Source organism: Oncorhynchus nerka, linkage group LG4, assembly GCF_034236695.1.
Source record: "Oncorhynchus nerka isolate Pitt River linkage group LG4, Oner_Uvic_2.0, whole genome shotgun sequence".
Taxonomy (NCBI): domain Eukaryota; kingdom Metazoa; phylum Chordata; class Actinopteri; order Salmoniformes; family Salmonidae; genus Oncorhynchus; species Oncorhynchus nerka.
The window spans coordinates 62,629,505-62,643,991 of record NC_088399.1 but is presented as its reverse complement, the minus strand read 5'-3'; the positions used below and the strand labels follow the sequence as shown (position 1 = coordinate 62,643,991).

The following is a 14,487-nucleotide window of genomic DNA, read 5'->3' as shown; positions in this document are numbered from 1 at the left end:
AGGTCGGTAAACCAGAGATGGGGCAACGGTACTGGGCGGCAGGCAGGCTCAGGGTAAGGCAGAGGTCGGTAATCCAGAGATGGGGCAACGGTACTGGGCGGCAGGCAGGCTCAGGGTAAGGCAGAGGTCGGTAATCCAGAGATGGGGCAACGGTACTGGGCGGCAGGCAGGCTCAGGGGCAGGCAGAGGTCGGTAATCCAGAGCGTGGCAAAGGTACAGGTCGGCAGGCAGGCTCAGGCAGAGTGGTCAGGCAGGCGGGCTCGGAGTCAGGACAGGCAAGTGTTGCAACCGGTCGGGATGCTCTCGATGGTGCAGCTGTAGAACTTTTTGAGGATCTGGGGACTCATACCAAATCTTTTCAGTCTCCTGAGGGGGAAAAGGTGTTGTCGTGCCCTCTTCACGACTGTCTTGTTGTGTTTGGACCATAATAGTTTGTTGGTGATGTGGACTCCAAGGAACTTGAAACTCTCGACCCGCTCCATTACAGCCCCGTCGATGTTAATGGGGGCCTGTTAGGCCTGCCTTTTCCTGTAGCCCGCGATCAGCTCCTTTGTCTTGCTCACATTGAGGGAGAGGTTGTTGTAGTCCTGGCACCACACTGCCAGGCCTCTGACCTCCTGTTGAAGAGAGGGAAAGATTGAACTGTAGGGTCATTGAGGTTGGACGGGGTTGGACAGGGGTTGGAAAGGATTTGGGGGATGGGGGATGGGGGAGGGTCTATTAGAAGTTAGTAGGACTCTTTTTATTTTCTCAGAAGTACTGAGTTAGAAGTGTTGTCAACCGTGATTGACCACACACTCCAGCACATTAGGTGGCACCTTTGACGTTTGTTTGCAAAGCCCCATTATATCATAGAATAAGAAGAAGAAAAAGAAGAAGAAGAAGTCGGGGGTAGGGGTGCTCATGTTGCTGGGGTTCCGAAGTGTCCGGTGCGAGAGAGGAAGGTTGAAGTGGTCAGAGTCAGAGTAGTGCAGAGGATGTTGAATGCTGATGCAGTGAAGAAAGTAGAGCAGGATGGGTCAAGGGTGAGGGATCCTATTGAGTAGTAGATTTGAGGGATAGGGTAACGAGTGAGTTATGCTTCAGTAAAGTTGGCTTCTTAGCGTTCATAGCAATCACAGAGAAAATATGTTGTGGTGGCAGCTGCAGTATATGAGATTTGACATCAGAAGAGTTACAGGGTGTGTTGAGGGGTAGTTTCCCATCCTCCCAGGCCGTTGGCATGGTGCAGAAGCAGATAGTGTAAAAGTAATGGAATGGGGGTGGTGGGTTTTAGTGTAGGTGGTAGCTGCAGTGAAATAGGCTACCTGTTTACATGTAAGTATTTTATTGCAGAAGAGGTGATTTGTATTTTTATTAAATAGTGTTATTTAGGTGTAGGGTTAGTTGTTGGTGCAAGTTTTTCCTTTTAGGGACAGGAATAATTAAATTAATTTGACTGGCCTCACACTTTGGCACAGTAGGTGGCGGTGTATGCACCTTTAAATTGGATGCGATCCGCAAACCAATCCCAAAGAAGAAGAAAGCTTTTGTTTGCCCGCTGTTCGTATCAAAAGCATCACCTCCTAGGCCCGTGTCGTCGTTTTTCTAGTATCATCTACCGCCCAGTCATCATGTCGTCCAGAACATTTTTCGTGGGAGGAAACTGGAAGATGAACGGTGACAAGAAAAGCCTGGGCGACCTCATAACGACCCTGAACACCGCAAGCCTCCACGATGAAACCGGTATACAATGTTTTTTTTGTCTCAAAGTATCTTGTCTAGAATGAACCCTAATACGTTGTTTACAGTTCATTCTGACTGATACCAATATCCAATACTTGCATGTAAAGAGTAAATGTGAAATATTTTTTTAACACTATGCGTCAAACGACACCATAACATTGTAGTTTCGTGACATGTATCTTTTGACCGCTCCATCCATGCAGGGTTGTTGGCCTAGCGCAAGCTGTGCTCATTGGCCTGAGCGTAGTGTATCATATCTGAGTGCATCGATGACACCTGGGCCTTGAATTCCCAATAAGCCTGCTTGTCTGCAATGCCTTTTGACTTGAGAGTGACTGGCTGAACACTGGTCCTGAGTCAATTTTACCACAGTCCTAATCATCTGTCACTTGCAAAGTAACCTTATGTTTGGCCAGTGTTTATGGGATAGGCCAGGGTTCCCCAACTGGTGGGCCGAATTTGGCCCGCGGGTGGTTTTTCATGGGTCCCCATGTTATCAGATGTAATTTATTTTTTTAATGTCATTGTTGGACATGAAGACTAAAATCTAGAGGTTGACCGATTATGATTTTAATGCTGATACCGGTTTATTGAGGACCAAAAAAAGCCGGTACCGATTAATCTGACTGTTTTTATATATATATTTGTAATAATGACAATTACAACGATACTGAATGAACAAGGAACACTTAAAAAAAAAAAAAAAAAAACTTAATATAATACATAAATCAAATCTATTTAGTCTCAAATAAATAAGGAAACATGTTCAATTTGGTTTAAATAATGCAGAAACAGTGTTGAAGAAGAAAGTAAAAGTGCAATATGTGCCATGTAAAAAATATTACGTTTAAGTTCCTTGCTCAGAAGGTGAGAGCATATGAGCGCTGGTGGTTCAATATTCCCAGTTAAGAAGTTTTAGGTTGTAGTTATTATAAGAATTATGACGCGTGGACTATTTCTGTCTATACCATTTGTATTTCATATACCTTGACTATTGGATGTTCTTATAGGCACTTTAGTATTGCCAGCTTAATCTCTGGAGTTAATAGGCTTGAAGTCATAAACAGCGCTGTGCTTCAAGCATTGCTAAACGCTGCTGGCAAACGCAGTAAAGTGCTGTTTGAATGAATGCTTACAAGCCTGCTGCTGCTGCCTATTACTGCTCAGACATATCAAATCATATACTTAATTATAATATAATAAACACAGAAATACGAGCCTTAGGTCATTAATATGGTCAAATCCGGAAACTATAATTTCGAAAACAAAACGTTTATTCTTTCAGTGAAATACGGAACCGTTCCGCATCTTATCGAACGGGTGGCAACCCTAAGTCTAAATATTGCTGTTCAATGTTATGTCATAATTATGTAAAAATCTGGCTAATTAATTACAGTCTTTGTTAGGAAGAAATGGTCGCATATACCCTGACTCTGCTTGCACTGTACGCAAGAGAAGGGACACAATTTCCCTAGTTAATATTGCCTGCTAACATGAATTTCTTAACTAAATATCCAGGTTTAAAAAACCATACTTCTGTGTATTGATTTTAAAAAAGGCATTGATGTTTATGGTTAGGTACATTTGTGCAATGATTGTGTTTTTTTTTGCAAATGCACTTCTGTTAAATCATCACCCGTACATAATATACAGCCTCTGCAGAAGTCAGGGCTTTCATACTTCTTTTAAAAAAAATAATTATAATAATTTAACTAGGCAGGTCAGTTAAGAACAAATTCTTATTTACAATGACGGCCTACCAAAAGGCCTCTTTTGTCCTATATTTTTTTATTTAAAACGCATCACGACAAGAGGCAATGCAACACTACATAGAGACAATAGACCGCAACATAGCATGGCAGAAACACATGACAACACAGCATGGTAGCAGCACAACATGACAACATGGTAGCAGCACAACATGGTAGCAGCACAAAACAGACATCGTTGGGCACAGACAAAGGGCAAGAAGGTAGAGACAACAGTACATCACGCAAAGCAGCCACAACTGTCAGTAAGAGTGTCAGTGATTGGGTAATTGAATGAAGAGATTGAGATAAAACTGTCCCGTTTGAGTGTTTGTTGCAACTTGTTCCGGCCACTAGCTGCAGCCAACTGAATAGACAAGCAACCCCGGGATGTGGGTGCTTTGGGGACCTTTTAACAGAATGTGACTGGCAGAACAGAAGCACCCACATCCCGGGTTGCTTGTCTATGTGGAGGATGAGTGCTGCGGTAGATATCTCAGATAGGGGGGGAGTGAGGCCTAAGAGGGTTTTATAAATAAGCAACAACCAGTTGGTCTTGTGACGGGTATACAGAGATGACCAGTTTACAGAAGACTATAGAGTGCAGTGATGTGTCCTATAAGGAGCATTGGTGGCAAATCTGATGGCCAAATGGTAAAGAACTTCTAGCCGCTCAAGAGCAACCTTACCTGCCGATCTAGAAATTACGTCTCCATAATCTAGCATGGTCATCTGAATCAGGGTTAGTTTTGCAGCTGGGGTTAAAGAGAAGCGATTACGATAGAAGAAACATAGTCTAGATTGAACTTTAGGCTGCAGCTTTGATATGTGCTGAGAGAAGGACAGTGCACCGTGTAGCCATACTCCCAAGTATTTGTATGAGGTGACCACCTCAAGCTCTAAACCCTCAGAGGTAGTAATAACACCTGCGGGGAGAGAGGGGCATTCTTCTTACCAAACCACATGACCTTTGTTTTGGAGGTGTTCAGAACAAGGATAAGGGCAGAGAAACTTGTTGGACACGAAGAAAGCTTTGCAGAGCTGTTGTGCAAGAAGTTGTCTAGGTGAGTTTGTGTTTATACAGGACCTCCCGCCCCCACCTACCGTCAACCAGTCATGTCAATGCGAAGCTATAAGGTGCCCTCCGCATAGTCAACATTTGGGAGGCGTACAACGATGCGGTACAGAGCTCCGTTTGGCCTCCGGAGGCTCTGCGATTGCATCACACCCTCTGTACGCAGCCTACAGATTGCATTTCTGGGGCAAGGATGAATTGGCTTTTACAGTGCCTCTCAACTGATGACTATGTGGGCGATGAAACTACGGAAAGCTCTTCATTTCCAAGCGAAGTGGGCGGAGGACTGTTTGGGCGACGCGAGCATGGGCAAGGGACGTGAACTGGGTTGGACCAAAGTTGGGGAAAGCTGAACTTTATGCAAATACTTTGTGACATAACTAGGGTTGCACATTTGTGGAATATTCAGAGGTGGAAACTTTCTATGGGAATTAATGCAAATTAATACCATTTTAAATGTAGATTTATTTTGCATTGGATATATTTACCATATCATAAAGAGACAGAAACATAAACCTTTTACCTTAAGTAGACATAATTGTACATGTTTAAGTCCTTCCAATAAAAATAACAATTTAGTTACGAATTGAACTTTAATTAAATTAGTTGACTCTTCACATGGGATGATTTCACTGAACAACAAAAGAAAGGGAATATTGAATGATCCCCAATGATCCAACGCATCTCCCAAAAACGTTTTTCAACATGCATCTGTAAAATGATAACCAAAGCTTTAGTTTCTAGACTATCTTCCTCTCAGGCTTCCATGTCTTCTCCCTGGACCTCCTCAATGTCTACCTCTTGAACATCAGACTCTAAGGCCTCATCTTCACTGTCACTTTGTTTTTCATCAATTTTTCAACCCTTGTATTGGTCAGCCTGTTGCATGCTTTGGTGTGTGTGTGTTCCCAAACAAGGACCAGTTGCACTCTGAGGTGGCTGATATTGGTGGGATTTGGAGGATGATGGAGGCAACAGGAGAAAGAGCCTAAGATTCACAAAGGCCCTTCCACCAGGTGGCTGATGAGATATGTTGGCACGACTGCCATATTGCATCTCTATCCCAAAGACCTTGGTTGGAAGTGTACTTCGCCAGACTGCCAAGAAACTTGCCCTCTTCCAGGCCAAGGTGGCGAGACACGGTAGTGATGACACCATAGGTCTTGTTTATCCATGCACCAGACAGGATGCTCTTGCCAGCATTCTTGGGGTCCAACATGTACGCAGCGGCGTGTATGGACTTCAGGCAGAAGTCTTCACGCTTTTTGATGCATTTCAGAACTGCAGTTTTTGCAATAGTCTGCTTTCTCAATGATTTGCTTTATCTTCACTTGAACTCTGCATCCAGCAAATGAGTATATAAAGCATGTCTGATTGGAGGGGTGTATGCTGGGCGAAGAACATTAAGAAATCTCTTCCAATACACATTGCCTGTGAGCATCAGAGGTCAACCAGTTGAATACACAGCTTGAGCAAGACATTCATTAGTATTTATCTGACTACATTCCTCCATTGAGTCAAAAATAACTTCTGATTTCAGGAGGACCATGAGCTGTTGCTATCGATAAGGTGTCTGATTCATAATTTTCACTTCGAATAGAAGTAGAGGGACTTTTGTCAAAGTTACTTGTTGTGCACTTTATGCACTTGGCCAGATGATTCTGCATCTTTGTTGCATTCTTCACATATAATTTGGCACAGTATTTGCAAATGTACACAGCTTTTTCTTCTACATTAGCTGCAGTGAAATGTCTCCACACATCAGATAGAGCCTGTGGAATTTTCCTGTAAACATTAGAAAAATAAGTTTAAACATTTACACAATTCTGTGTACAGATAAATAGTTAAGCAGTTAGATTAAACAACTCCTTTGTAAGATAAATGTTTTAAAATTAAAGGGAACACTAAAATAACAGACACAGCAAACCTTCTTGCCACAGCTCGCATTGATGTGTCATCCTGGATGAGCTGCACTACCTGAGCCACTTGTGTGGGTTGTAGACCTCATCTCATGCTACCACTAGAGTGAAAGCACCGCCAGCATTCAAAAGTGACCAAAACATCAGCCAGGAAGCATAGGAACTGAGAAGTGGTCTGTGGTTATCACCTGCAGAACCACTCCTTTATTGGGGGTGTCTTGCTAATTGCCTATAATTTCCACCTGTTGTCTATTCCATTTGCACAACAGCATGTGAAATGTATTGTCAATCAATGTTGCTTCCTAAGTGGACAGTTTGACTTCACAGAAGTGTGATTGACTTGGAGTTACATTGTGTTGTTTAAGTGTTCCCTTTATTTTTTTGAGCAGTGTATATTCACCCCACCCAGTATTGTAATCAAAACTTACCAGAAAGCATGTGGTCCTTGGCTCAGACAGTGTAGTAGTGTGGGCTCAATAGCATCTCATTAGTGTGCAAGATTTTGAGAATCAGCTGTACATGTGATGGAAGAATGCACTGTGCATGTAGAGGGTTGCAATTCCATTTAATTGGGGATAGTTTAGCCAAAATATACCACAAGACCTAGAATTTCCTTAAGTGTATCCCATAGAAAAGGTTCACTTATAAGCTAACTTCTTTTATGAATTTAAGCAAAATACCCGGGCTTAACGTCCCATGGAAAAATTCCAGAAATATACCGGAGAGTTTCCAACCCTTTGCAACCCTAGATGTGACAAATGCAATTTGATTTGATTTCTTCTGATGTTCTCCTAACTCCTACTGTCTCCCTCTCTTGTCTCCTCACCCCCACCGTTGTCTCCCTCTCCCTCTTATACACTCACACAGAGGTGGTGTGTGGCGCTCCCACCGTCTACCTCGACTTTGCCCGCTCGAACCTGGATGCCAGGATCGGTGTGGCTGCACAGAACTGCTACAAAGTCGCCAAGGGGGCTTTCACTGGCGAGATCAGGTAAGGCTCCACACTTGCGTATGACGACACGTCTTCCACTTTGAGACAGAATCTGTGACAGAAAACTTGTTAAAGATGGCCTCCTTATTGGGCAATTTATTTATTTTTCGGTTCTCAGATTGTTCCTGGTTGTTCCTGTAAAAGGAACTTCATTGGGAAGAAGGATGTTGAACATGTTTTTTACATTTGTATTTAAAAAAAAGTATCATAATGAAATTGGCCTATTTAGACCTAACCATGCGTCATGTACGATCCTATGTTCTGTGAACCATACATGATACAGACATCTTGGCGTTATTATACTCCTTGTAGTTTTAGACATATGGAGTATGTTTAGATTCAAAAATACATATTTTCATATTAATATTTTTAATGTTGGATAAATTCATCTCAAAATGTCCCTTCTGTTTTTTTTGTTTACATTTTGGTTATAACAATATTCTTCAAACACGTCATATTTCCACAGTGGGCTCTCTGGTACTTTCTAATGATATGACACATTTTATACATTGACATTATAGGTCGTTAACCACTAGCGCCGACTGTCGGCTAAACAGCCGATTACTCATTTTCACCCAGCTACTTTTCCCACCAGAGATGCGTTTCCATCTGCCCGGTCGTTACCTTTTTCCCCATGCGTCAGGTAATTAATCCACATGAAATGGTTTGCCTGCAACCTGTTTAGTGAATTTGAGGGCTCTACAGTGCGACCATTATACTCACACTATTAAAAATAGATGTGTGCGAACTGAAAAAGTAAAGTATGAGCACATGTGCGACTTATGATTTCATAACAACAAAGTATTTCTGCCGTTTGTTTCATAAGTGGTAGCTAATCACACAAAGAACCATAGAAATAAGATTGGTTTCTTATTTCTATGCCAGGAACTACGTAGGGTCCCATATATCCCACCTGGCGTGCAGCAACAGTGCCTGGACCGCAGCAACAGTGCCTGGGGTGCTGTGCACACTTGAGTGAAGTTGGTTGAATTGACCCAAAAGTCTACTAAAGTGACTTTGTCCTTGTTGCTTGGCTATTTACATTATTTTGTTCATACACTAGGTTGTTATTCATAATTTGAAGAGCAGACATTGTGGCTATTCATATTTTGCAGTAAAACTGTAAATAAGACAATCTCAAGAGTAGACAGGTTAAAGGTGCAATATGTAGAAATCGATCTGGCATTTCCTGGCTGCTAGAATCCTAATAGTTTGCCTAATTTCAGTTTGTGACAAAAACAAGCTCTCATTATGCAGAGAATCATTGTACCATCTAAACTGCTTTGAAATATATTTTCCATAACCCAAAATAATGTATTTTCAGTTTGAAGCTGGTGTACAAAACCGCAAGTTAAAGACGCAAAAACGTACGAACGGGAAGCATGGAAATGGCGCACTTAGAACACATCTACCGCTTCTTAGACTTGCTTTCAATGCAAATGACAGATCTATAACTCACATTTCTATGTGAATTTGGTCTGGTTGCCAAAAAAAGTGACATACTGCAGCTTTAAATGTTTAATGTGCTTTTACTTAGAAAATAGTCCTGATCATATAGGCCTAGACAATATCCAAAATAACTACAAATACACTGAATTCATACATTTCCTGTAATTTAAATGGTAAAGTCATGTCCTTCTACACACAATGCCACAACTGTTTCCAATCTGGATGGTACATTTGATAATGTATTCAATTTTGCGGTGTTTCTCAGATGGAATCGAGGCATTAGAATGTACCAGAGGCCACCAAAATATAGGTCATTTGGCCCTGGAAGGCCTGGCTCACTACTTTTTATTTTGGGCTGGCTACACCTGGTGCTAGTCCTCCTTTAGGATTGCACATTCAGCAAGTCACCAGCAGAGGGAATTACCTCTGAATCCATTTCCCCATTCACTGTGTTGATGGTGCACATAACATTGATCATACCTTCAGACTTCGCAGAAAGCCCGCACTGGAAACGGGATGTACCTGTAGAGTGTATTGTTCCAAACAATACCTTTAAAATTAACACAATCAAAACGGGTAGTTGACCATTCTCACATTGAATAAATGAATGAAAATTTAATTTCAGAATCAAAAATGGCCACTTTCATCATGATTTAAAAAATGTTTTTAAATGGTTTGATGCAAATTTAATAAAGCATTTCAAACATCCTTCCTCCCAATGACGTTTGTGAGAATTGCCAGAAAAATATGAGATACCAAAAATGTATTTTGCGCTATTTTCAATTAAATCTATTGCTAGTGGATATATTGAGTCTCCCTCTCTCGCTTCCTCAGCCCTGCGATGATAAAGGACTGTGGCGTGGAGTGGGTGATTCTGGGCCACTCGGAGAGGCGTCATGTGTTCGGGGAGAGCGACGAGCTGATTGGTCAGAAGGTGGCCCACGCCCTGGAGAGTGACCTGGGGGTGATCGCCTGCATCGGAGAGAAGCTGGAGGAGAGGGAGGCTGGAACCACAGAGGAGGTGGTGTACGCCCAGACCCAGGCCATCGCAGGTAACAGCTGGGATCGAACTCTGGGTCTGATGTGCGTCACAGGACTGTGTGATACACCACACCAGCACATGATGTACAAGTACATACCCATTGTTTTCTCCACTGAATCATTCTGTGGGATTCTTTTTATTTTTAATGTCCATGAAAGCTCAATTGTATCTCTTCTACCCACTCTAGATTCAGATATCCAGCTCCGCATAGCACTGTTGCACACCTTCCAAATTTTTTACAAAACCTTCCAATTTCGGTTTAAGTGGAAAATGTTAGTCTCAAAGGGGAAATTTGGGGGAATTTTGTGGTAGTCAAAGGGGTTGGCAGTAGTTCACTAAACGGTGGTGTTGCATGAATGGAACCCTTGCCTGAGACCTAAAAATTGGTATACCTACCTTGCCTTATCATTATCTCACCTTACCATTATCTACATACAGTGGCGTCCATTATCTTGATAATAAGCTGTTGTGTTGTAGACAACGTGAAGGACTGGAGCAAAGTGGTGCTGGCTTACGAGCCGGTGTGGGCCATCGGTACCGGCAAGACGGCCTCACCCGAGCAGGTACGACTCATCACCGTTTCTTAACAACATTGACTTATTTACATACATTGTGCATATTTTACTATGTTATTTAATAGTTACAAGCCGCTCTGTGGGGGGATGCATATTGGGTTTTGCCCTCCCCACTCAGACCACTCCCAGACAGTCCTAGAACAATTATTGCTTGAGGAATTGCTCTTTGCTATGAAGACGTTTTTATTATTTTTTAAAATTTAAAACAATCACAGTAAAGTACTTAATTGTTAACCAGGAATGATTTGATATTGAGATGGCTGCATTGGACCTTTTCAATCTTTATTTATCCAGGCTAGTCTCAGAGAATCTATTTCTCAAGAGACCTGGTCCAAGAGAGATCTGGTTCAAGTGTGCATGTACCTATTTACTATACAGTGCATTCAGAAAATATCCATACCCCTTTTACTTTTTCCATATTTTGTTCCGTTAGACTTAATCTAAAATTGATTTAAATATTTTTCCCTCAATCTACACATAATACCCCATAATGACGAAGCGAAAACAGGTTTTTAGAAATGTTTGCACATTTATAAAAAAAATTAAAAATGCACACAACTCATTACATTTACATAAGTATTCACACACTTCACTCAGTACTTTGTTGAAGGACCTTTGGCAGCGTTTACAGCCTCGAGTCTTCTTGGGTATTACGCTACAAGCTTGGCACACCTGTATTTGGGGAGGTTCTCTCTTATCTGCAGATCCTCTCAAGCTCTGTCAGGTTGGATGGGGAGTGTTGCTGCACAGCTATTTTCAGGTTTCTCCAGAGATGATCGATTGGGTTCAAGTCCGGGCTATGGCTGGGCCACTCAAGGACATTGAGACTCGTCCCAAAGCCACTCATGCGTTGCCTTGGCTGTGTGCTTAGGGTCGTTGTTCTGTTGGAAGGTGAACCTTGACCGCAATCTGAGTGCTCTGGAGCAAGTTCTCTCTGTACGTTGCTCCGTTCATCTTTCCCTCGATCCTGAGTAGTCTCCCAGTCCCTGCCGCTGAAAAATATCCACACCGCATGATGCTGCCATCACCATGCTTCACCGTAGGGATGGTGCCAGGTTTCCTCCAAACGTGATGCTTGGCATTCAGGACAGTTGAATCTTGATTTCATCAGACGAGAGAATCTTGTTTCTCATTGTCAGAGTCCTTTAGGTGCCTTTTTGCAAACTAAGTGGGCTGTTATGTGCCTTTTACCGAGGAGTGGCTTCCGTCTGGCCACTCTACCATAAAGGCCTGATTGGTGGTGTGCTGCCGAGATGGTTGTCCTTCTGGAAGGTTCTCATGTCCACAGAGGAACTCTGGAGCTCTGTCAGAGTGACAAAGGTCGTGACCAAGGCTCTTCTCCCCCGATTGCTCAGTTTGGCCGGGCGACCAGCTCTAGGAAGAGTCTTGGTGGTTCCAAACTTCTTCCATTTAAGAATGTTGACGGCCACTGTGTTCTTGGGGACCTTCAATGCTACAGAAATGTTTTGGTGCCTCGACACAATCCTGTCTCGGAGCTCTACAGACAATTCCTTCGACCTCATGGCTTGGTTTTTGCTCTGACATGGACTGTCAACTGTGGGACCTTATATAGACAGGTGTGTGTCTTTCCAAATCATGTCCAATCAATTGAATTTACCCCAGGTTTCTACAACTTGATTGGAGTCCACATCTCAAGGATGATCAATAGAAACGGGATGCACCTGAGCTTAATTTCAAGTCTCATAGCAAACGGTCTGAATACTTATGTAAATAGGTTATTTGTTTTTTATGTTTAATACATGTGCAAACATTTCTAAACCTGTTTTTTTGCTTTTGCTTTGTCATTGAGGTATTGTGTGTAGATTGATGAGGAAAAACATTTCATACATTTTAGAATAAGAATGTAACGTAACAAAATGTGGAAAAAGTCCAGGGGTCTGAATACTTTCCAAAAACACTGTAAATTTGTGTGTGTGTGTACTTCTCGTCTCGCCCCAGGCCCAGGAGGTGCATGAGAAACTGAGGGAGTGGGTCAGGGCCAACGTCTCTGAGGCCGTGGCCGACTCTGTCCGCATCATCTACGGAGGTCAGTAGGGGACACCCTGAACCCAGCGCTGGGAACCTTATCTTATCAGAGGGTCTTTTCCATTCTCTACAAGGCTGCTGATAGCTAAGAGACAATCCCCAGAGACACTGTTCCTAATGGAAATGTAAAGTATGTATTAGGCTGAGTAGAGATGGGGACAATTAACACTGACAATCAAATGGAGTTTAGAGCATGTATAACGTATAACATTACTTTGGTAGATATGTACATTGGTATCTTGAGAATGATATTAATTAGTGTTCCTAAACCTTTGATATGCAAGAATTTCATCAAAGTTTTTACAATCTATGTACAGACACATGCTTGTGAAGTTATTTTGTTTAACCAAAGTCCCTCCCTTCTCCTCCAGGCTCAGTTACAGGGGCCAACTGCAAAGAGCTGGGCTCCCAAAACGACGTGGACGGCTTCCTGGTTGGCGGAGCCTCCCTCAAGCCAGAGTTTGTTGACATCATCAACGCGCGTGCCTAGAGCGCACAAGAGCAACCTAACCTGCTGCTAGTAGTGTCCTGTGACTGTCCCTCTTCCCAGAGTCTCTGTGTGACAATGTCTTACCTGTGTTTTTGTGTCTGTCAACAAGGGACTATTTGACTCACTTTGTACTACACTGTAGTTTAGGGGCCCGCCACAGTAAAAGTCTCCATTGGTTGATGCAGATGGTATTCTATGTGTTGAGGATGGGACTTTTTACATTGGAACGGCCCTTTGGATGCAAGTTCCTAACAACTGCTATATCAGTATACATTCTAAAATGTATTTTTCTGATATATTAATAAGCACTGCACTTGATGTTCCACACTGGATATGTGTTCACTCACAACTGTAGAGGGACCAGTACTTAGTGTATTGCTAGTGACTGTACAAGTTGCATTAGTCACTAGAAGCACAGTCATGCACGCACTTGGTTTAGTCCTGCCCTTTCTCTCCTATTGGTTGAAGCACATGTCAATAACTTTTTCCAGCAAAAGACTGTCAAGACAAACCCACAAGGCTGAAGACTACTTGAATAAATGGTTTAGTCTGTGCTGTGAACTTGCCTGTGTTCTCCCTCCTTTGAGTCTGTCCTCCGTTTCTGTGGCTTTTTATTGTCATGTTGTCGACCTTGAGGCATTGCATCATTTATTAGAGCCAACTGAAGTCTCTCCAGTTACTGCATGACTAGTAGAAATGACTCCTTCCATCCACCAAAAGCACACTGGATAATACTGTCTTATAAACAAAACGATTGAAAAGGAAAAGGTGGAACAATCACTCACTATTAAGATGTATTTCTGTTTAAACAATTTAAAAGCTTGATGTTTCAGCCATCAAAGGCCTCCATCAGAACCTTTACAATGATTGCGTTTTGTCTGCACCTCTACTCACCTGGTTGAGCACCCTCCACTTCTTTCCATTCTAAACAATCAGGATTTTACTGTTTCCCCTATATTCATTTAGCAGCAGTGTGCTGCTTTTAAGATCAGAGTAACAAGTTAAATATCTTCCTCAGAGAAACCTCCAAGGTAACTAGCAAGCTGTCTTGTAATCCTGAAAGTGTATTCAACCCAATTTTAAAGGGATACTTTGGGGAAGTAGATGAAATTCTCAGAGAGGTGAACTCGTGGATACCATTTTTGTCTCTGCGTTCAGATTGAAGGAAGCTGCTAACTAGTGTAGCACAAATGCTTACTAGGGTTAGCGCAATGACTGGAAGTCTTTGGGGAACCACTAGCTGTTCCTGTAGACTTCCAGTCATTGTGCTAACGCTGGTTAGCATTGGCTCATGAAACTACCTCCAATGGCTGCATTTACACAGGCAGCCCAAACTCCCTTCAAAGGGCTTCATTGCCAACATCCTGAAATATCCCTTCTTGATATTTTAGAATTGTTAGCTAAGATACAGTAACTTTACACTAGCT

The 14,487-nt window shown here is 42.4% G+C and overlaps 1 protein-coding gene across 1 annotated transcript; it reads left to right on the top strand.

Annotated features, from left to right (window-relative positions):
- Positions 1 to 1,480: 1,480 nt before the first annotated feature.
- On the top strand, positions 1,481 to 13,621 carry LOC115128361 (triosephosphate isomerase A). Its single transcript, XM_029658159.2, has 6 exons — positions 1,481 to 1,725; positions 7,335 to 7,458; positions 9,742 to 9,959; positions 10,427 to 10,512; positions 12,484 to 12,571; positions 12,942 to 13,621. Exons 1-6 carry the CDS (start codon positions 1,491 to 1,493, stop codon positions 13,058 to 13,060), a joined length of 870 nt encoding a protein of 289 aa, XP_029514019.2. The 5' UTR covers positions 1,481 to 1,490; the 3' UTR covers positions 13,061 to 13,621.
- Positions 13,622 to 14,487: the final 866 nt, after the last annotated feature.

What these genes read in the sequence shown, in the direction of transcription:
- LOC115128361 (XM_029658159.2), top strand. Translation starts at nt 1,491, where the DNA reads ATGCGATCCGCAAACCAATCCCAAAGAAGAAGAAAGCTTTTGTTTGCC. An exon ending in AGACGGCCTCACCCGAGCAG is followed by an intron (nt 10,513 to 12,483) that starts GTACGACTCATC and finishes GTCTCGCCCCAG; the next exon opens with GCCCAGGAGGTGCATGAGAA. An exon ending in TGTCCGCATCATCTACGGAG is followed by an intron (nt 12,572 to 12,941) that starts GTCAGTAGGGGA and finishes CTTCTCCTCCAG; the next exon opens with GCTCAGTTACAGGGGCCAAC.